The sequence below is a fragment of the Ranitomeya variabilis genome, chromosome 2 (assembly GCF_051348905.1).
Source record: "Ranitomeya variabilis isolate aRanVar5 chromosome 2, aRanVar5.hap1, whole genome shotgun sequence".
NCBI lineage: Eukaryota > Metazoa > Chordata > Amphibia > Anura > Dendrobatidae > Ranitomeya > Ranitomeya variabilis.
Window position 1 is genome coordinate 2,267,695 of NC_135233.1, and position 24,679 is coordinate 2,292,373.

The window sequence follows — 24,679 nt, forward strand, 5'->3', positions numbered from 1 at the left end:
CCACACCAGACTCAGTCCACTGCTTCCTCAGGTTCCCCAAGGTCTGGAATCGGTCCTTCTCCACAATCTTCCTCAGGGTCCGGTCACCTCTTCTCGTTGTACAGCGTTTTCTGCCACATTGTTTCCTTCCAACAGACTTACCATTGAGGTGCCTTGATACAGCACTCTGGGAACAGCCTATTTGTTGAGAAATTTCTTTCTGGGTCTTACCCTCTTGCTTGAGGGTGTCAATGATGGCCTTCTTGACATCTGTCAGGTCGCTAGTCTTACCCATGATGGGGGTTTTGAGTAATGAACCAGGCAGGGAGTTTTTAAAAGCCTCAGGTATCTTTTGCATGTGTTTAGAGTTAATTAGTTGATTCAGAAGATTAGGGTAATAGGTCATTTAGAGAACCTTTTCTTGATATGCTAATTTATTGAGACAGGTTTTTTGGGTTATCAGGAGTTGTAGGCCAAAATCATCAGTATTAAAACAATAAAAGACCTGACAAATTTCAGTTGGTGGATAATGAATCTATAATATATGAAAGTGTAATTGTAATCATTACATTATGGTAAATAATGAAATTTAACACTATATGCTAATTTTTTGAGAAGGACCTGTATATCTGATCCAGCAGGGGTGACCTCTCAGCTATGATGTCTGATACTGGTTAGTGGGGAGGGCGACCAGTAGGGTGCCACAGATTCCCAGCACCTCACCCTCCTTATATATCTGATCCAGCAGGGGTGACCTCTCAGCTATGACGTCTGATACCCTGGTTAGTGGGGAGGGCGACCAGTAGGGTGCCACAGATTCCCAGCACCTCACTCTCCTTATATATCTGATCCAGCAGGGGGGACCTCTCACCTATGATGTCTGATACCCTGGTTAGTGGGGAGGGCGACCAGTAGGGTGCCACAGATTCCCAGCACCTCACCCTCCTTATATATCTGATCCAGCAGGGGTGACCTCTCAGCTATGACGTCTGATACCCTGGTTAGTGGGGAGGGCGACCAGTAGGGTGCCACAGATTCCCAGCACCTCACTCTCCTTATATATCTGATCCAGCAGGGGGGACCTCTCACCTATGACGTCTGATACCCTGGTTAGTGGGGAGGGCGACCAGTAGGGTGCCACAGATTCCCAGCACCTCACACTCCTTATATATCTGATCCAGCAGGGGTGACTTCTCAGCTATGATGTCTGATACCCTGGTTAGTGGGGAGGGCGACCAGTAGGGTGTCACAGATTCCCAGCACCTCACCCTCCTTATATATCTGATCCAGCAGGGGTGACTTCTCAGCTATGATGTCTGATACCCTGGTTAGTGGGGAGGGCGACCAGTAGGGTGCCACAGATTCCCAGCACCTCACACTCCTTATATATCTGATCCAGCAGGGGTGACTTCTCAGCTATGATGTCTGATACCCTGGTTAGTGGGGAGGGCGACCAGTAGGGTGCCACAGATTCCCAGCACCTCACCCTCCTTATATATCTGATCCAGCAGGGGTGACTTCTCAGCTATGACGTCTGATACCCTGGTTAGTGGGGAGGGCGACCAGTAGGGTGCCACAGATTCCCAGCACCTCACACTCCTTATATATCTGATCCAGCAGGGGTGACTTCTCAGCTATGACGTCTGATACCCTGGTTAGTGGGGAGGGCGACCAGTAGGGTGCCACAGATTCTCAGCACCTCACCCTCCTTATATATCTGATCCAGCAGGGGTGACTTCTCAGCTATGACGTCTGATACCCTGGTTAGTGGGGAGGGCGACCAGTAGGGTGCCACAGATTCCCAGCACCTCACACTCCTTATATATCTGATCTAGCAGGGGTGACCTCTCACCTATGATGTCTGATACCCTGGTTAGTGGGGAGGGCGACCAGTAGGGTGCCACAGATTCCCAGCACCTCACACTCCTTATATATCTGATCCAGCAGGGGTGACTTCTCAGCTATGATGTCTGATACCCTGGTTAGTGGGGAGGGCGACCAGTAGGGTGCCACAGATTCCCAGCACCTCACCCTCCTTATATATCTGATCCAGCAGGGGTGACTTCTCAGCTATGACGTCTGATACCCTGGTTAGTGGGGAGGGCGACCAGTAGGGTGCCACAGATTCTCAGCACCTCACCCTCCTTATATATCTGATCCAGCAGGGGGGACTTCTCAGCTATGATGTCTGATACCCTGGTTAGTGGGGAGGGCGACCAATAGGGTGCCACAGATTCCCAGCACCTCACCCTCCTTATATATCTGATCCAGCAGGGGTGACTTCTCAGCTATGATGTCTGATACCCTGGTTAGTGGGGAGGGCGACCAGTAGGGTGCCACAGATTCTCAGCACCTCACACTCCTTATATATCTGATCCAGCAGGGGTGACCTCTCAGCTATGATGTCTGATACCCTGGTTAGTGGGGAGGGCGACCAGTAGGGTGCCACAGATTCCCAGCACCTCACCCTCCTTATATATCTGATCCAGCAGGGGTGACCTCTCAGCTATGATGTCTGATACCCTGGTTAGTGGGGAGGGCGACCAGTAGGGTGCCACAGATTCCCAGCACCTCACCCTCCTTATATATCTGATCCAGCAGGGGGGACTTCTCAGCTATGATGTCTGATACCCTGGTTAGTGGGGAGGGCGACCAATAGGGTGCCACAGATTCCCAGCACCTCACCCTCCTTATATATCTGATCCAGCAGGGGTGACTTCTCAGCTATGATGTCTGATACCCTGGTTAGTGGGGAGGGCGACCAATAGGGTGCCACAGATTCCCAGCACCTCACCCTCCTTATATATCTGATCCAGCAGGGGGGACTTCTCAGCTATGACGTCTGATACCCTGGTTAGTGGGGAGGGCGACCAATAGGGTGCCACAGATTCCCAGCACCTCACCCTCCTTATATATCTGATCCAGCAGGGGTGACCTCTCAGCTATGACGTCTGATACCCTGGTTAGTGGGGAGGGCGACCAGTAGGGTGCCACAGATTCTCAGCACCTCACTCTCCTTATATATCTGATCCAGCAGGGGGGACCTCTCAGCTATGATGTCTGATACCCTGGTTAGTGGGGAGGGCGACCAGTAGGGTGCCACAGATTCCCAGCACCTCACCCTCCTTATATATCTGATCCAGCAGGGGTGACTTCTCAGCTATGACGTCTGATACCCTGGTTAGTGGGGAGGGCGACCAGTAGGGTGCCACAGATTCCCAGCACCTCACCCTCCTTATATATCTGATCCAGCAGGGGGGACTTCTCAGCTATGATGTCTGATACCCTGGTTAGTGGGGAGGGCGACCAGTAGGGTGCCACAGATTCTCAGCACCTCACACTCCTTATATATCTGATCCAGCAGGGGTGACCTCTCAGCTATGACGTCTGATACCCTGGTTAGTGGGGAGGGCGACCAATAGGGTGCCACAGATTCCCAGCACCTCACTCTCCTTATATATCTGATCCAGCAGGGGGGACCTCTCAGCTATGATGTCTGATACCCTGGTTAGTGGGGAGGGCGACCAGTAGGGTGCCACAGATTCCCAGCACCTCACCCTCCTTATATATCTGATCCAGCAGGGGTGACTTCTCAGCTATGATGTCTGATACCCTGGTTAGTGGGGAGGGCGACCAGTAGGGTGCCACAGATTCCCAGCACCTCACCCTCCTTATATATCTGATCCAGCAGGGGTGACTTCTCAGCTATGATGTCTGATACCCTGGTTAGTGGGGAGGGCGACCAGTAGGGTGCCACAGATTCCCAGCACCTCACACTCCTTATATATCTGATCCAGCAGGGGGGACTTCTCGCTATGATGTCTGATACCCTGGTTAGTGGGGAGGGCGACCAGTAGGGTGCCACAGATTCCCAGCACCTCACCCTCCTTATATATCTGATCCAGCAGGGGTGACCTCTCAGCTATGATGTCTGATACCCTGGTTAGTGGGGAGGGCGACCAGTAGGGTGCCACAGATTCCCAGCACCTCACCGCTGCCCCAGTGACGAGGTTTGGGAAGGTAGTTTTGAGTGGTGTAATGGGAGATGGGATAATAGATCGCAACTGAATCGGAGACCTCTGCTCTTCTATAGTGAGCCAGGGTTCCTCTAGTCATCTTGACCCAATCAACCGTCCTTGAAAGCATAGCAGCTGAATAGTAGAAGTGGATATTGGGGGCTCCCATCCCTCCGCTTCTCCTGGGTAGAGATAGCCTTGAACGATGCTTATTCCATATGTAGTTATGGAATTACTCGGGTCAGGACGTTCTCGGACAGCTCTATAGGCAGCATTAGAAATAGATATATTAGTTTAGGTAAGAGAATGCTTTTAATTAGGTTATTTCTGCCCATCCATGAAAGATCTGGGGCCCTCCACTTCTTTGTATGGTCTGCTATTAGGGCCAGGAGTGGTGATAGGATGGGCTGATGGTAATACCAAGATACTTCCTATAGTCGCCCGGCCAGGGGAAGGGACATTGTGATTGCCAGCAGGTATCTTTATTCCGAACACTTCGGATTTGGCTTATTCTGAGATTAGAGATCGCCATCTCTCTCCAGGATCCGCATAAGGGCCGGTATGGGGCCGCTCCATGGTTGTATGGGATATTCCTGGTATGGTCACTCCCTCGATGTCCTTGATTAGGGCTCCATCACCAATATGAATAACACCGGCGAGAGGGGACAACCCGCCATTCTTCTTTGTGACCCAAGAGCTGACAGCCTGCGCTCGTTGTCCAGGTGCGGTTGTACAGGATTTCTGCTAGTGATGGAGACAATCAGCCATTGTCCTCTGGTCCCCAGGTATTTCCCGGTTATCAGTGACTTTGTGTCGATCATGGTGGCACGTCTTGTAATCTGGACCCCCGTCCCCCATCTCTCCCCTCCCCCGTACCATCGGCTCATTGTGAAACCTGCTCATTCACAAGACACAAAAAAAAATGGATCAAACCTGTGTTGTGTCCGGTCACATGGTGTCGGGTTCTCTGCGCCATTGTGCTGTGGAGACGGCTTTCATTAGAGGGGGCAGCCGGACCCTTCACCTTCCCAGCACATTAACTCTTTCTCTTTCAGATTGGAGACGAGGTGGTTCGCATTAATGGTTACTCGATCGGTTCATGTATCCATGAGGAGGTCATCAATCTGATCCGCACCAAGAAGGTGGTCTCCATCAAAGTGCGGCGTAAGTTCTGCTCCCCGCATGTGATGGTGGGGTGGGGGTCTGTGATAGTGGGGTGGGGGTCTGTGCTTCATCTGTGATAGTGGGGGTCTGCGCCTCATGTGTGTGACGGTGGGGTGGGGGTCTGCGCCTCATGTGTGTAACGGTGGGGTGGGGGTCTGCGCCTCGTCTGTGTGATGGTGGGGTGGGGGTCTGCGCCCCATGTGTGTGACGGTGGGGTGGGGGTCTGCGCCTCGTCTGTGTGATGGTGGGGTGGGGGTCTGCGCCCCATGTGTGTGACGGTGGGGTGGGGGTCTGCGCCCCATGTGTGTGACGGTGGGGTGGGGGTCTGCTCCCCATGTGTGACGGAGTCAGGGTCTGCGCCCCGTGTGTGTGACGGGTGGGGGTCTGCGCCCCGCGTGTGTGACGGGTGGGGGTCTGCGCCCCGCGTGTGTGACGGGTGGGGGTCTGCGCCCCGCGTGTGTGACGGGTGGGGGTCTGCGCCCCGCGTGTGTGACGGGTGGGGATCTGCCCATGTGACTTATTTTTCTTCTCTCTGCAGATGTTGGGATGATACCAGTTAAAAGGTAAAGCGTGTGCTGCTAATGGCGTAGCCCCCACTATTCCCTCGTGCCCATTGTTGTACTTGGGGAGGCCCACCAGACGCCAGTGTTGTGCTGTTTCCGCCTCTGCGCTGGGCCATGCCCACACACTCCAGTAACTCTCTGTACTTTGTGCTGCAGCTCGGCAGAGGATCCTCTGAAGTGGCAGTACGCCGACCAGTATGTGTCCGAGACCGAGGTAACTGCAAGAGACCTCTAATGGGAAGCGCCCATACATTCCCCCCTCCACCAGGGCCTTGCTGCCGGCCTCTACGCCCTCCCCTCTCCACCAGGGCCTTGCTGCTGGCCTCTACGCCCTCCCCTCTCCACCAGGGCCTTGCTGCTGGCTTCTACGCCCTCCCCCCCTCCACCATGGCCTTGCTGTAGGCCTCTACGCCCTAACCCCCCCCCCCCTTCCACCAGGGTCTGGCTGTCGGCATCTCCGCTCTCCGTCAGGGCCTTGATGCCGGCCTCTACGCCCTCCCCTCTCTACCAGGGTCTTGCTGCCAGCCTCTACGCCCTCCAACAAGGTCTTGCTGCCGTCCTCTACACCCTCCCCCCTCCATCAGGGACTTGGTGCCGGCTTCTACGCTCTTCCTCCTACACCAGGGCCTTGCTGCCGGCCTCTACACCATCCCCACCAGGGCCTTGCTGCCGGCCCCAAACGTTAACTTCAGTTTGTAGTTAATGGTATGCTCTTGCCCCGGTTCGGGGTTGGTGTATGTGGTGCTCTGGATAGGTATTCATAATGCAGCCTGCTGACATGTCGCTGATCTCGGCTATCTCTGAGCTGCTACTGCACAGGTGCGGGCGGCGCCATCTTGGAGGACCTGACACTGCCTGTAATCACTGAGCACAATCCTGATCACAGGTATCAGTGTAATCAGTATAACGGCACCGACCTGACACTGCCTGTAGTCACTGAGCACAATCCTGATCACTGGTATCAGTGTAATCAGTATAACGGCACTGACCTGACACTGTCTGTAGTCACTGAGCACAATCCTGATCACAGGTATCAGTGTAATCAGTATAACGGCACCGACCTGACACTGCCTGTAGTCACTGAGCACAATCCTGATCACAGGTATCAGTGTAATCAGTATAACGGCACTGACCTGACACTGTCTGTAGTCACTGAGCACAATCCTGATCACAGGTATCAGTGTAATCAGTATAACGGCACCGACCTGACACTGCCTGTAGTCACTGAGCACAATCCTGATCACAGGTATCAGTGTAATCAGTATAACGGCACCGACCTGACACTGTCTGTAGTCACTGAGCACAATCCTGATCACAGGTATCAGTGTAATCAGTATAACGGCTCCGACCTGATACTGCCTGTAGTCACTGAGCACAATCCTGATCACAGGTATCAGTGTAATCAGTATAACGGCACCGACCTGACACTGTCTGTAGTCACTGAGCACAATCCTGATCACAGGTATCAGTGTAATCAGTATAACGGCTCCGACCTGACAACTGTAGTCACTGAGCACAATCCTGATCACAGGTATCAGTGTAATCAGTATAACGGCACCGACCTGACACTGTCTGTAGTCACTGAGCACAATCCTGATCACAGGTATCAGTGTAATCAGTATAACTGCACCGACCTGACACTGTCTGTAGTCACTGAGCACAATCCTGATCACAGGTATCAGTGTAATCAGTATAACGGCTCTGACCTGACAACTGTAGTCACTGAGCACAATCCTGATCACAGGTATCAGTGTAATCAGTATAACGGCACCGACCTGACACTGTCTGTAGTCACTGAGCACAATCCTGATCACAGGTATCAGAGTAATCAGTATAACGGCACCGACCTGACACTGTCTGTAGTCACTGAGCACAATCCTGATCACAGGTATCAGTGTAATCAGTATTACGGCACCGACCTGACACTGTCTGTAGTCACTGAGCACAATCCTGATCACAGGTATCAGTGTAATCAGTATAACGGCACCGACCTGACACTGTCTGTAGTCACTGAGCACAATCCTGATCACAGGTATCGGTGTAATCAGTATAACGGCACCGACCTGACACTGTCTGTAGTCACTGAGCACAATCCTGATCACAGGTATCAGTGTAATCAGTATAACAGCACCGACCTGACACTGTCTGTAGTCACTGAGCACAATCCTGATCACAGGTATCAGTGTAATCAGTATAACGGCACCGACCTGACACTGTAGTCACTGAGCACAATCCTGATCACAGGTATCAGTGTAATCAGTATAACAGCACCGACCTGACACTGTCTGTAGTCACTGAGCACAATCCTGATCACAGGTATCAGTGTAATCAGTATAACAGCACCGACCTGACACTGTCTGTAGTCACTGAGCACAATCCTGATCACAGGTATCAGTGTAATCAGTATAACGGCACCGACCTGACACTGTAGTCACTGAGCACAATCCTGATCACAGGTATCAGTGTAATCAGTATAACGGCACCGACCTGACACTGTAGTCACTGAGCACAATCCTGATCACAGGTATCAGTGTAATCAGTATAACGGCACCGACCTGACACTGCCTGTAGTCACTGAGCACAATCCTGATCACAGGTATCAGTGTAATCAGTATAACGGCTCCGACCTGACAACTGTAGTCACTGAGCACAATCCTGATCACAGGTATCAGTGTAATCAGTATAACGGCACCGACCTGACACTGTCTGTAGTCACTGAGCACAATCCTGATCACAGGTATCAGTGTAATCAGTATAACTGCACCGACCTGACACTGTCTGTAGTCACTGAGCACAATCCTGATCACAGGTATCAGTGTAATCAGTATAACGGCTCCGACCTGACAACTGTAGTCACTGAGCACAATCCTGATCACAGGTATCAGTGTAATCAGTATAACGGCACCGACCTGACACTGTCTGTAGTCACTGAGCACAATCCTGATCACAGGTATCAGAGTAATCAGTATAACGGCACCGACCTGACACTGTCTGTAGTCACTGAGCACAATCCTGATCACAGGTATCAGTGTAATCAGTATTACGGCACCGACCTGACACTGTCTGTAGTCACTGAGCACAATCCTGATCACAGGTATCAGTGTAATCAGTATAACGGCACCGACCTGACACTGTCTGTAGTCACTGAGCACAATCCTGATCACAGGTATCGGTGTAATCAGTATAACGGCACCGACCTGACACTGTCTGTAGTCACTGAGCACAATCCTGATCACAGGTATCAGTGTAATCAGTATAACGGCACCGACCTGACACTGTCTGTAGTCACTGAGCACAATCCTGGTCACAGGTATCAGTGTAATCAGTATAACAGCACCGACCTGACACTGTCTGTAGTCACTGAGCACAATCCTGATCACAGGTATCAGTGTAATCAGTATAACAGCACCGACCTGACACTGTCTGTAGTCACTGAGCACAATCCTGATCACAGGTATCAGTGTAATCAGTATAACGGCACCGACCTGACACTGTAGTCACTGAGCACAATCCTGATCACAGGTATCAGTGTAATCAGTATAACGGCACCGACCTGACACTGTAGTCACTGAGCACAATCCTGATCACAGGTATCAGTGTAATCAGTATAACGGCACCGACCTGACACTGTCTGTAGTCACTGAGCACAATCCTGATCACAGGTATCAGTGTAATCAGTATAACGGCACCGACCTGACACTGTTTGTAGTCACTGAGCACAATCCTGATCACAGGTATCAGTGTAATCGGTATAACGGCACCGACCTGACACTGTCTGTAGTCACTGAGCACAATCCTCATCACAGGCATCAGTGTAATCAGTATAACCGCACTGACTTGACATTGTCTGTAGTCACTGAGCACAATCCTGATCGCAGGTATCAGTGTAATCAGTATAACGGCACCGACCTGACACTGTGTATAGTCACTGAGCACAATCCTCATCACAGGCATCAGTGTAATCAGTATAACGGAGCTGACCTGACACTGTCTGTAGTCACTGAGCACAATCCTGATCACAGGTATCAGTGTAATCAGTATAACGGCACCAACCTGACACTGTGTATAGTCACTGAGCACAATCCTCATCACAGGCATCAGTGTAATCAGTATAACCGCACTGACTTGACATTGTCTGTAGTCACTGAGCACAATCCTGATCACAGGTATCGGTGTAATCAGTATAACCGCACCGACCTGACACTGTCTGTAGTCACTGAGCACAATCCTGATCACAGGCATCAGTGTAATCAGTATAACCGCACTGACCTGACACTGTCTGTAGTCACTGAGCACAATCCTGATCTCCGGTATCAGAGTAATCAGTATAACGGCACCGACCTGACACTGTCTGTAGTCACTGAGCACAATCCTGATCACAGGTATCAGTGTAATCAGTATAACGGCACCGACCTGACACTGTCTGTAGTCACTGAGCACAATCCTCATCACAGGTATCAGTGTAATCAGTATAACAGCACCGACCTGACACTGTCTGTAGTCACTGAGCACAATCCTGATCACAGGTATCAGTGTAATCAGTATAACCGCACTGACTTGACATTGTCTGTAGTCACTGAGCACAATCCTGATCACAGGTATCAGTGTAATCAGTATAACGGCACCGACCTGACACTGTCTGTAGTCACTGAGCACAATCCTCATCACAGGTATCCGTGTAATCAGTATAACGGTGCCGAACTGACACTGCCTGTAGTCACTGAGCACAATCCTGATCACAGGTATCAGTGTAATCAGTATAACGGCACCGACCTGACACTGTCTGTAGTCACTGAGCACAATCCTGATCACAGGTATCAGTGTAATCAGTATAACGGCACCGACCTGACACTGTCTGTAGTCACTGAGCACAATCCTGATCACAGGTATCAGTGTAATCAGTATAACGGCACCGACCTGACACTGTCTGTAGTCACTGAGCACAATCCTGATCACAGGTATCAGTGTAATCAGTATAACGGCACCGACCTGACACTGTCTGTAGTCACTGAGCACAATCCTGATCACAGGTATCAGTGTAATCAGTATAACGGCACCGACCTGACACTGTAGTCACTGTGCACTATCCTGATCACAGGTATCAGTGTAATCAGTATAACTGCACCGACCTGACACTGTAGTCACTGTGCACAATCCTGATCACAGGTATCAGTGTAATCGGTATAATGGCACCGACCTGACACTGTCTGTAGTCACTGAGCACAATCCTGATCACAGGTATCAGTGTAATCAGTATAACGGCACCGACCTGACACTGCCTGTAGTCACTGAGCACAATCCTGATCACAGGTATCAGTGTAATCGGTATAACGGCGCCGACCTGACACTGCCTGTAGTCACTGAGCACAATCCTGATCACAGGTATCAGTGTAATCAGTATAACTGCACCGACCTGACACTGCCTGTAGTCACGGAGCACAATCCTGATCACAGGTATCAGTGTAATCAGTATAACGTCACCGACCTGACACTGTCTGTAGTCACTGAGCACAATCCCTTTAAATCCCAGCAGCTCTGTCTATGACGGGCCGCTGTATCCTGGCTGCTATCCATGTGTGGCCCCTCAGGTGTTGGGTGTCCTCAGCTATCAGACAGATTTATCGCTGGAATGCCATAATCCCCCCTGCTCCCGTCTTATTGCCAGGTGTGAGGAGTCGGAGGTCCAGGCTGCGTCTGAGCTCCTGCTGTGAAACCCCAGAAGGATAATCCCCCGGAGCTCGCGCTCCTTTATTGTCGCCATTGTCTTCTGCAGGCGCCACGAGCTTCAGACATTATTAATGAGTTTGTGCCCCCCCTCTGTTCCAGGTCAGAGGACCCTGCCAAAATGGGGAGCCGGGGGGGGGGGGTCCCCATGTCAGGAATGAAGGGGCAGGCACCTGGCTGCTATTGATTACAGTAGGCGAGTACTAATCTACAGTGATACGGGAGCGTCCCCCCCTCCTGTGACAGTGCCCCCCAGCCAGGAGCTGGCAGAGACAACCTGGTCTGCAGGAGAACTGCCAACGGGGGAGGCAAGAAACCCAAACATGAAACCGGGGGCCACAGACGTACCTGCGGAGCCGGTCCTGGGGAGGGAACGTAAATGCCACCATTTACAAAGACGAAAACCTAGTGCCGTCTGCAGCCGCGTTGACTGTCTCCTATGCGTTCTGTGCTATGGAGTGGCGGCCTGGCGGGAGATGCTGGGGGTTGTGGATTACTCTGGTGGGAGATGCTGGGGGTTGTGGATTACGCTGGCTGGAGATGCTGGGGGTTGTGGATTACGCTGGCGGGAGATGCTGGGGGTTGTGGATTACTCTGGTGGGAGATGCTGGGGGTTGTGGATTACTCTGGCGGGAGATGCTGGGGGTTGTGGATTACTCTGGCTGGAGATGCTGGGGGTTATTGATTACTCTGGTGGGAGATGCTGGGGGTTGTGGATTACTCTGGCGGGAGATGCTGGGGGTTATTGATTACTCTGGCGGGAGATGCTGGGGGTTGTGGATTACTCTGGTGGGAGATGCTGGGGGTTGTGGATTACTCTGGTGGGAGATGCTGGGGGTTGTGGATTACTCTGGCTGGAGATGCTGGGGGTTATTGATTACTTTGGCGGGAGATGCTGGGGGTTGTGGATTACTCTGGCGGGAGATGCTGGGGGTTGTGGATTACTCTGGCTGGAGATGCTGGGGGTTATTGATTACTCTGCCGGGAGATGCTGGGGGTTGTGGATTACTCTGGCGGGAGATGCTGGGGGTTGTGGATTACTCTGGTGGGAGATGCTGGGGTTGCGGATTACTCTGGCGGGAGATGCTGGGGGTTGTGGATTTCGCTGGTGGGAGATGCTGGGGTTGCGGATTACTCTGGTGGGAGATGCTGGGGTTGTGGATTACTCTGGCGGGAGATGCTGGGGTTGCGGATTACTCTGGCGGGAGATGCTGGGGTTGCGGATTACTCTGGCGGGAGATGCTGGGGTTGCGGATTACTCTGGCGGGAGATGCTGGGGGTTGTGGATTACTCTGGCGGGAGATGCTGGGGGTTGTGGATTACTCTGGTGGGAGATGCTGGAGTTGTGGATTGCGCTGGTGGGAGATGCTGGGGATTGCGGATTACTGTGGCGGGAGATGCTGGGGTTGCGGATTACTCTGGTGGGAGATGCTGGGGGTTGTGGATTACTCTGGCGGGAGATGCTGGGGTTGCGGATTACTCTGGCGGGAGATGCTGGGGTTGCGGATTACTCTGGTGGGAGATGCTGGGGTTGCGGATTACTTCTGTGACATCATCATTAATCAGCGCTAATATTGTGTTCACAGGATGGAAAGAGCAGCATGGCGGGGCTGGCCTCCATCGGAGGACGAGACATCAAGGAGAAGAAAGCCTTTATCAGTTTAGTGGGTACAACAGGCATGGGGTGCAGGTGGGTGCAGCTTGTCTGTGGTACCAGAGGGTGACCTGAGCAAGGGGTGATGGCAGGGGGGACTTTCCCTGTAGGTGGGATTATGGCCAGGGCTGACCTGCTTTCTAGGGGCTACTTTTCTTGTATGGTAGATAATGGTTGGGGGACCATGTCTTTTATAGGGGACTATGGCAGCGGGTGGTGTGTTGAGGAATAAAATGTGGGGAGGGGGGTGGGCGGGGGAGATTTCCTGTACGGGGGATTATGGTGGAGAAGGGGGAACGTGTCCCCGTATGGGGGATTATGGCGGAGGAGGGGGGACGTGTCCCCGTATGGGGGATTATGGCGGAGGAGGGGGAACGTGTCCCCGTATGGGGGATTATGGCGGAGGAGGGGGGACGTGTCCCCGTATGGGGGATTATGGCGGAGGAGGGGGGGCGTGTCCGGTACTGGGGGATTATGGTGGTGGAGGAGGGGGGGCGTTTCCCCATATGGGGGATTATGGCGGAGGAGGGGGGACGTCCGGTACTGGGGGATTATGGCGGAGGAGGGGGGACGTCCGGTACTGGGGGATTATGGCGGAGGAGGGGGGACGTCCGGTACTGGGGGATTATGGCGGAAAAGGGGGGACGTGTCCCCGTATGGGGGATTATGGCGGAGGAGGGGGGACGTCCGGTACTGGGGGAATATGGCGGAGGAGGGGGGACGTCTGGTACTGGGGGATTATGGCGGAGGAGGGGGGAGGTGTCCCCATATGGGGGATTATGGCGGAGGAGGGGGGACGTCCGGTACTGGGGGAATATGGCGGAGGAGGGGGGACGTCTGGTACTGGGGGATTATGGCGGAGGAGGGGGGACGTGTATGGAGGATTATGGCGTGGAAGGTAACAGATTACGGTGGGGAGGACTTGTCTAGCACAGGGGTTAGTGGCGGTGGGTTGCTGAGGGTGGGCTTTCCCTTTTACAAGGCTTTTGCCCCTCTTATTTCTGCAGCATTTCCAGCGGCCCTGCCCAGAAGCCGGGGATTTTCATCAGTAACGTGAAGCCTGGCTCCCTGTCTGCGGAGGTTGGCCTGGAGGTGAGCTTGTAGGCCCTGCCGCTCGCTGGTTTAGGGTGGGGGGTTCACATACTTCTGGACATTACAGCCAATCAGAGCAGTGACATCTCTTGAGCCTGTGGCTCCCCGTGGTTGTTGGCGTCAGCTGGGCGCCCGCAGGATAGTTGTCCTTAATCTTATCTTTCTGCTTCATGTCAGGTTGGAGATCAGATCGTGGAGGTGAATGGTGTGGACTTCTCCAGCATCGACCACAAAGAGGTGACTCCTCAAATCTGCCTGCCACGTGTGTGTGTGTGTGGGCACAGCGGGTGTGTAATATGGGAGCCTGCCACGAGTGTGTGGTGTGGGGCACAGCAGGTGTGTAATGTGTGAGCCTGCCACGTGTGTGTGTGGTGGGGGCACAGGGAGTGTGTAATGTGGGAGCCTGCCACGTGTGTGTGTGTGTGTGTGTGGTGGGGGCACAGCAGGTGTGTAATGTGGGAGCCTACCACGTGTTTGTGGGGGCACAGCAGGTGTGTAATGTGGGAGCCTGCCACGTGTGTGTGGTGTGTGGTGGCACAGCGGGTGTGTAATGTGGGAGCCTGCCACGTGTGTGTGGGCACAGCAGGTGTGTAATGTGAGAGCCTGCCACGTGTGTGTGTGTGTGTGGGCACAGCAGGTGTGTAATGTGAGAGCCTGCCACGTGTGTGTGTGTGTGTGGGCACAGCAGGTGTGTAATGTGAGAGCCTGCCACGTGTGTGTGTGGGGGGGCACAGCAGGTGTGTAATGTGAGAGCCTGCCACGTGTGTGTGTGTGTGGGCACAGCAGGTGTGTAATGTGAGAGCATGCCACGTGTGTGTGTGGTGGGGGCACAGCAGGTGTGTAATGTGAGAGCCTGCCACGTGTGTGTGTGGGCACAGCAGGTGTGTAATGTGAGAGCCTGCCACGTGTGTGTGTGGTGGGGGCACAGCAGGTGTGTAATGTGAGAGCCTGCCACGTGTGTGTGGTGGGGGCACAGCAAGTGTGTAATGTGGGAGCCTGCCACGTGTGTGTGGGGGCACAGGGAGTGTGTAATGTGAGAGTCTGCCACGTGTGTGTGGGGGCACAGGGAGTGTGTAATGTGGGAGCCTGCCACGTGTGTGTGGGGGCACAGGGAGTGTGTAATGTGGGAGCCTGCCACGTGTGTGTGTGTGTGTGTGGGCACAGCAGGTGTGTAATGTGAGAGCCTGCCACGTGTGTGTGTGTGTGTGTGGGCACAGCATGTGTGTAATGTGAGAGCCTGCCACGTGTGTGTGGGGGGGGGCACAGCAGGTGTGTAATGTGAGAGCCTGCCACGTGTGTGTGTGTGTGGGGGGGCACAGCAGGTGTGTAATGTGAGAGCATGCCACGTGTGTGTGTGTGTGTGTGTGGGCACAGCAGGTGTGTAATGTGAGAGCCTGCCACGTGTGTGTGTGGGCACAGCAGGTGTGTAATGTGAGAGCCTGCCACGTGTGTGTGTGGGGGGGCACAGCAGGTGTGTAATGTGAGAGCCTGCCACGTGTGTGTGTGTGTGTGTGTGGGCACAGCAGGTGTGTAATGTGAGAGCCTGCCACGTGTGTGTGTGTGGTGGGGGCACAGCAGGTGTGTAATGTGAGAGCCTGCCACGTGTGTGTGTGTGTGTGTGTGTGTGTGGGCACAGCAGGTGTGTAATGTGAGAGCCTGCCACGTGTGTGTGTGGTGGGGGCACAGCGGGTGTGTAATGTGAGAGCCTGCCACGTGTGTGTGTGGTGGGGGCACAGCAGGTGTGTAATGTGAGAGCCTGCCACGTGTGTGTGTGGGCACAGCAGGTGTGTAATGTGAGAGCCTGCCACGTGTGTGTGTGGTGGGGGCACAGCGGGTGTGTAATGTGAGAGCCTGCCACGTGTGTGTGGTGGGGGCACAGCAAGTGTGTAATGTGGGAGCCTGCCACGTGTGTGTGGGGGCACAGGGAGTGTGTAATGTGAGAGTCTGCCACGTGTGTGTGGGGGCACAGGGAGTGTGTAATGTGGGAGCCTGCCACATGTGTGGGGGCACAGGGAGTGTGTAATGTGGGAGCCTGCCACGTGTGTGTGGGGGCACAGGGAGTGTGTAATGTGGGAGCCTGCCACGTATGTGTGGTGTGGGGGCACAGGGAGTGTGTAATGTGGGAGCCTGCCACGTGTGTGTGTGGTGGGGGCACAGCAGGTGTGTATTGTGGGAGCCTGCCACGTGTGTGTGTGGGCACAGCAGGTGTGTAATGTGGGAGCCTGCCATGTGTGTGTGTGTGTGTGTGTGTGTGTGGGCACAGCAGGTGTGTAATGTGGGAGCCTGCCATGTGTGTGTGTGTGTGTGTGGGCACAGCAGGTGTGTAATGTGAGAGCCTGCCACGTGTGTGTGGGGGCACAGGGAGTGTGTAATGTGGGAGCCTGCCACGTATGTGTGGTGTGGGGGCACAGGGAGTGTGTAATGTGGGAGCCTGCCACGTGTGTGTGTGGTGGGGGCACAGCAGGTGTGTATTGTGGGAGCCTGCCACGTGTGTGTGTGTGGGCACAGCAGGTGTGTAATGTGAGAGCCTGCCACGTGTGTGTGTGTGGGGGGGCACAGCAGGTGTGTAATGTGAGAGCCTGCCGTGTCTGTGTGTGTGGGCACAGCAGGTGTGTAATGTGGGAGCCTGCCACGTGTGTGTGTGTGTGGTGGGGGCACAGCAGGTGTGTAATGTGGGAGCCTGCCACGTGTGTGTGGGGGCACAGGGAGTGTGTAATGTGAGAGCCTGCCACGTGTGTGTGGGGGCACAGGGAGTGTGTAATGTGAGAGCCTGCCACGTGTGTGTGTGGTGGGGGCACAGCAGGTGTGTAATGTGAGAGCCTGCCACGTGTGTGTGTGGTGGGGGCACAGCAGGTGTGTAATGTGGGAGCCTGCCACGTGTGTGTGGGGGCACAGGGAGTGTGTAATGTGAGAGCCTGCCACGTGTGTGTGTGGGCACAGCAGGTGTGTAATGTGAGAGCCTGCCACGTGTGTGTGTGGTGGGGGCACAGCAGGTGTGTAATGTGAGAGCTTGCCACGTGTGTGTGGTGTGGGGGCACAGCAGGTGTGTAATGTGGGAGCCTGCCACGTGTGTGTGGGGGCACAGGGAGTGTGTAATGTGAGAGCCTGCCACGTGTGTGTGTGTGTGTGGGCACAGCAGGTGTGTAATGTGAGAGCCTGCCACGTGTGTGTGTGGTGGGGGCACAGCAGGTGTGTAATGTGAGAGCCTGCCACGTGTGTGTGGTGTGGGGGCACAGGGAGTGTGTAATGTGGGAGCCTGCCACGTGTGTGTGGTGTGGGGGCACAGGGAGTGTGTAATGTGGGAGCCTGCCACGTGTGTGTGGGGGCACAGGGAGTGTGTAATGTGGGAGCCTGCCACGTGTGTGTGGGGGCACAGGGAGTGTGTAATGTGGGAGCCTGCCACGTATGTGTGGTGTGGGGGCACAGGGAGTGTGTAATGTGGGAGCCTGCCACGTGTGTGTGTGGTGGGGGCACAGCAGGTGTGTAATGTGAGAGCCTGCCACGTGTGTGTGTGTGTGTGGGCACAGCATGTGTGTAATGTGAGAGCCTGCCACGTGTGTGTGTGTGTGGGGGGGCACAGCCGGTGTGTAATGTGAGAGCATGCCACGTGTGTGTGTGTGTGGGCACAGCAGGTGTGTAATGTGAGAGCCTGCCACGTGTGTGTGTGGGCACAGCAGGTGTGTAATGTGAGAGCCTGCCACGTGTGTGTGTGTGGGGGGGCACAGCAGGTGTGTAATGTGAGAGCATGCCACGTGTGTGTGTGTGTGTGTGTGTGTGTGTGGGCACAGCAGGTGTGTAATGTGAGAGCCTGCCACGTGTGTGTGTGTGGTGGGGGCACAGCAGGTGTGTAATGTGGGAGCCTGCCACGTGTGTGTGGGGGCACAGGGAGTGTGTAATGTGAGAGTCTGCCACGTGTGTGGGGGGGCACAGGGAGTGTGTAATGTGGGAGCCTGCCATGTGTGTGGGGGCACAGGGAGTGTGTAATGTGGGAGCCTGCCACGTGTGTGTGGGGGCACAGGGAGTGTGTAATGTGGGAGCCTGCCACGTGTGTGTGGGGGCACAGGGAGTGTGTAATGTGGGAGCCTGCCACGTGTGTGTGGGGGCCTGCCACGTGTGTGGGCACAGGGAGTGTGTAATGTGGGAGCCCGCCATGTTAGGATAGACACTGTGTATCAGGGCACATCTGATACCGGACCGATCCCACCGGCCTCGCTTTGCGTGCCTCCTTTCGCCTTACATAGTCACATAGGTAGAGAGATGACGTTGATCCTTCCGGTTCTCCCTTCTCATCAGCTCTACCTCCTCTAATACGGATTACCCACAATGCCTCCTTCCGTCTATAAGTGCTGATTGTGGCGGCCATTACTCCCTCTTATGGTCGGCACTGCACAGTCTAACTGCTCTAACTGTAAAGAACCCTTTCCTGCTTACCTGCTGGAATCGCCTCCCCCTTACACGTAAGGAGTAATGCATGGCCCCGAGTCCTCAGTGTGGGATGAGTCCTGCACCGTCCTCTGTATTGTGCAGAAAGAGAAGGTCGGCCATTAGATGGGAAGGAGGCCCACAGCTTCTATCCGAACCATCTCTCTCTCTTTCCCCCCGCTCTTTCCCCCCGCTCTTTCCCCCCGCCCTTTCCCCCCCGCCCTTTCCCCCCCGCTCTTTCCCCCCCGCCCTTTCCCCCCGCTCTTTCCCCCCGCTCTTTCCCCCTCCCTATATACTGTGCTCTGTACTGGCCTCTGTGTATACAGCAGTGGGACTGTGGAGTCTTTACTGTAAGAGCAGTGACATTTCGCAGCTCTCTGCCACATACTCTCTAATGCAGTACCACATGAAGGGTGGCAGTAATTTTTGTGATGGTCATTGATCCAGGGAGCTTGTCCGCTCGCTGTGTGTGGGGTCAGGAGGGCATTTCCCCCTCTCTGGGGCTTATAGTGATGGCCTCATGGGGCTTCGGCTTCCTGTGGATGGCTTTCTGTCTGCTCTCCACCTGCACTATGTACCTGTGAATAGTGACCGTCGTCATTGATGCCCCCTAGATCTCTGTCCTTTGGTGACCAGGTTTTGGCATGGCCCGGTTTTCAATCTGTAGAGTTTGTAAATCTGTGGTGGTCTCTTTCCAGGCTGTGCGAGTACTGAAGAGCAGCCGGACCCTGACGCTGAGCGTCCTGACGGGGGCGGTGAGTGTCCACATGTGGTCCTGGGCCTGCACACATGACATCCAGGGAGCGTCTGCTTTACACGGTCCGCCATACTGACCGCTCGTGTCTCTCGCAGGGCCGGGAGCTCTTTATGACCGAGGATGAGAAGCTGATAGAACAGCGACGCCGTGAGCTGGAGCGCCAAGAGCTGCTGCGCCAGAAGAAACTGGCAATGGAAACCAACAAGATTCTAAAAGAGCAGCAGGAGAAAGGAAAACAGTGAGTGAGCGGGAAGATCGGACCCCAGAGGTCGGACCCCCGGCCATAGTCCTCATCTGTACTGTACCCGTCCAAGAACTACTCTATGGTTGTGTCGTCACAATGTGGAGTATGGCGTGAATGCGACATCCTCCCACACCGCACACGCTCTATATGATCCTTATATACACCGCCACATCAGCACACATCTACCGCCACCATACATCACCGCACATGCTCTATATGACCCTTGTTGCGGGGTCTACCGTGCTGGAGTACCTTCTTAGTACCACCCCTTGTTTCAGGAGGTGCACTCTGCTTTGGCTGGATTCTGAATGAAGGACGCTGGCTGGAATTGCTTGGTTACATGGGCGCATATAAAAGATCACTGCTTCTCCACATATTTCCAGTATTTCCAGTATGACAACACTTTACTCACAGGACACAGAATATTACACACAGATACAGAGGGCAGGCCAATTGAAAAGCGGCAGGCCAGACATACAATAGCCGCAGGTGGCCGGAGCCTGACAATATTTACTGTGGGAATTACAAAGGTGGGGGAGGTCAGAAGGGGGATATCTTGTCTCCTCTGCCCAGGGGCGCAGCCTGTGGTCTGATGCATTAGGGACCTGCCTCTCACATGGAACCTATTATATATACAAATAACTGCATAACATATTCTGGGTGCTGGAGGGTTCTGTAACAACCCTTATATGCACCGCCACATCAGCACACCTCTACCGCCATCATACGTCACCGCACACGCTCTATATGACCCTTGTATACACCGCCACATCGGCACACATCTACCGCCACCATACATCACCGCACACTCTATATGACCCTTATATACACCGCCACATTGGCACACATCTACCGCCACCATACATCACCGCACACACTCTATATGACCCTTATATACACCGCCACATTGGCACACATCTACCGCCACCATACATCACCGCACACTCTATATGACCCTTATATACACCGCCACATTGGCACACATCTACCGCCACCATACATCACCGCACACTCTCTATATGACCCTTATATACACCGCCACATTGGCACACATCTGCCGCCACCATACATCACCGCACACTCTCTATATGACCCTTGTATACACCGCCACATCGGCACACATCTGCCGCCACCATACATCACCGCACACACTCTATATGACCCTTATATACACCGCCACATCGGCACACATCTACCGCCAACATCACCGCACACGCTCTATATGACCCTTATATACACCGCCACATCGGCACACATCTACCGCCACCATACATCACCGCACACTCTCTATATGACCCTTATATACACCGCCACATTGGCACACATCTGCCGCCACCATACATCACCGCACACTCTCTATATGACCCTTGTATACACCGCCACATCGGCACACATCTACCGCCACCATACATCACCGCACACACTCTATATGACCCTTATATACACCGCCACATCGGCACACATCTGCCGCCACCATACATCACCGCACATGCTCTATATGACCCTTATATACACCGCCACATCGGCACACATCTACCGCCACCATACATCACCGCACACTCTCTATATGACCCTTATATACACCGCCACATTGGCACACATCTGCCGCCACCATATATCACCGCACACTCTCTATATGACCCTTATATACACCGCCACATCGGCACACATCTACCGCCACCATACATCACCGCACATGCTCTATATGACCCTTATATACACCGCCACATCGGCACACATCTACCGCCACCATACATCACCGCACACGCTCTATATGACCCTTATACACACCGCCACATTGGCACACATCTACCGCCACCGTACATCACCGCACACGCTCTATATGACCCTTATATACACCGCCACATTGGCACACATCTACCGCCAACATCACCGCACACGCTCTATATGACCCTTATATACACCGCCACATCGGCACACATCTACCGCCACCGTACATCATCGCACACGCTCTATATGACCCTTATACACACCGCCACATTGGCACACATCTACCGCCACCGTACATCACCGCACACGCTCTATATGACCCTTATATACACCGCCACATTGGCACACATCTACCGCCACCGTACATCACCGCACGTGCTCTATATGACCCTTATATACACCGCCACATCGGCACACATCTGCCGCCACCGTACATCACCACACACTCTCTATATGACCCTTATATACACCGCCACATTGGCACACATCTACCGCCAACATCACCGCACACGCTCTATATGACCCTTATATACACCGCCACATCGGCACACATCTACCGCCACCGTACATCATCGCACACGCTCTATATGACCCTTATATACACCGCCACATCGGCACACATCTACCGCCACCATACATCACCGCACACGCTCTATATGACCCTTATATACACCGCCACATTGGCACACATCTACCGCCAACATCACCGCACACGCTCTATATGACCCTTATATACACCGCCACATCGGCACACATCTGCCGCCACCATACATCACCGCACACACTCTATATGACCCTTATATACACCGCCACATCGGCACACATCTACCGCCACCATACATCACCGCACACACTCTATATGACCCTTATATACACCGCCACATTGGCACACATCTACCGCCACCCTACATCACCGCACACTCTCTATATGACCCTTATATACACCGCCACATTGGCACACATCTACCGCCACCGTACATCACCGCACACGCTCTATATGACCCTTATATACACCGCCACATCGGCACACATCTGCCGCCACCATACATCACCGCACATGCTCTATATGACCCTTATATACACCGCCACATCGGCACACATCTACCGCCACCATACATCACCGCACGTGCTCTATATGACCCTTATATACACCGCCACATTGGCACACATCTACCGCCACCGTACATCACCGCACGTGCTCTATATGACCCTTATATACACCGCCACATTGGCACACATCTGCCGCCACCATACATCACCGCACACACTCTATATGACCCTTATATACACCGCCACATTGGCACACATCTACCGCCACCATACATCACCGCACACACTCTGTATGACCCTTATATACACCGCCACATTGGCACACATCTACCGCCACCATACATCACCGCACACACTCTATATGACCCTTATATACACCGCCACATTGGCACACATCTACCACCACCATACATCACCGCACACACTCTATATGACCCTTATATACACCGCCACATCGGCACACATCTAACGCCACCATACATCACCGCACACTCTCTATATGACCCTTATATACACCGCCACATCGGCACACATCTACCGCCACCGTACATCACCGCACACGCTCTATATGACCCTTATATACACCGCCACATCGGCACACATCTGCCGCCACCATACATCACCGCACACACTCTATATGACCCTTATATACACCGCCACATCGGCACACATCTGCCGCCACCATACATCACCGCACACTCTATATGACCCTTATATACACCGCCACATTGGCACACATCTACCGCCACCGTACATCACCGCACACGCTCTATATGACCCTTATATACACCGCCACATCGGCACACATCTGCCGCCACCATACATCACCGCACACACTCTATATGACCCTTATATACACCGCCACATCGGCACACATCTGCCGCCACCATACATCACCGCACACACTCTATATGACCCTTATATACACCGCCACATTGGCACACATCTACCGCCACCATACATCACCGCACACACTCTATATGACCCTTATATACACCGCCACATTGGCACACATCTACCGCCACCGTACATCACCGCACACACTCTATATGACCCTTATATACACCGCCACATCGGCACACATCTACCGCCACCATACATCACCGCACACACTCTATATGACCCTTATATACACCGCCACATTGGCACACATCTACCGCCACCATACATCACCGCACACACTCTATATGACCCTTATATACACCGCCACATCGGCACACATCTACCGCCACCATACATCACCGCACACACTCTATATGACCCTTATATACACCGCCACATTGGCACACATCTACCGCCACCATACATCACCGCACACACTCTATATGACCCTTATATACACCGCCACATTGGCACACATCTACCGCCACCGTACATCACCGCACACACTCTATATGACCCTTATATACACCGCCACATCGGCACACATCTACCGCCACCGTACATCACCGCACACACTCTATATGACCCTTATATACACCGCCACATCGGCACACATCTACCGCCACCGTACATCACTGCACACACTCTATATGACCCTTATATACACCGCCACATCGGCACACATCTGCCGCCACCATACATCACCGCACGGTAGTGGAAATATGTATTTGTAGGCCATGTATGACAGGCAGTAAATTGCCATTTGTTCTTTGCTGTGAAGGAGAATGGCCGGCGCTTCCAGAAATCCTACAATGAGCGAAAGCCTCTCGGCAACAATCCCTATAACTGCACATGAGGTTCCTAGTGTTACGTTCTGCTCAGACGTCACACCTCGCAGGGGTCCTACCGTCCTTTCTTCAGATGTGCGCTCCTCCCATTTGGCACATGTGGTTTTAGGTAGCAGGACACTGCACAGTAGGCTGTCACATGAAAAAAGAACGGTATTTCAGCTCACCCTTAGTTCAGACGAGATGGTAGAAGTCAGTCCGAGCACGGATACAGAGTGTTGCTGCCACAACACTGATTGGTATGTAGAAAGAAACGGTGTGGATCCAGCTCCGGGATAAAAGTGCAAAATTTTATTTAAACATTTAAAACGCTGCTAGAACATGACCAGCATGAAGGTGACGGAGAGCAACCAGCACCTGGACGCGTTTCGGGCAACAAAGATGCCCTTAGTCCTCAGTATGCTGACAAGAACACATGGTTGCAATAAAACAGTTCACAGCAGGTGAATGCAATTAAAATAAACACATGATTCAAATACAAACATAATAAACTCTGCAGAGGTGAACAAAATTACAAAACAAGTTGGCAGAAATAAGTATAAAGAAAATATAC

General features: G+C 53.4%; 1 protein-coding gene across 2 annotated transcripts in view; it reads left to right on the plus strand.

Annotated features, from left to right (window-relative positions):
* Nucleotides 1-24,679, plus strand: part of USH1C (USH1 protein network component harmonin) — a 407,047-nt gene that overhangs the window by 145,532 nt on the left and 236,836 nt on the right. For both annotated transcript variants that reach the window (XM_077281844.1, XM_077281845.1), the window contains exons 5-12: nucleotides 5,051-5,159; nucleotides 5,698-5,722; nucleotides 5,879-5,936; nucleotides 13,033-13,136; nucleotides 14,108-14,192; nucleotides 14,370-14,429; nucleotides 19,313-19,369; nucleotides 19,467-19,609. In XM_077281844.1, coding sequence (XP_077137959.1) covers nucleotides 5,051-5,159; nucleotides 5,698-5,722; nucleotides 5,879-5,936; nucleotides 13,033-13,136; nucleotides 14,108-14,192; nucleotides 14,370-14,429; nucleotides 19,313-19,369; nucleotides 19,467-19,609 — 641 coding nt within the window. The remainder of the gene's footprint in view (nucleotides 1-5,050; nucleotides 5,160-5,697; nucleotides 5,723-5,878; nucleotides 5,937-13,032; nucleotides 13,137-14,107; nucleotides 14,193-14,369; nucleotides 14,430-19,312; nucleotides 19,370-19,466; nucleotides 19,610-24,679) is intronic.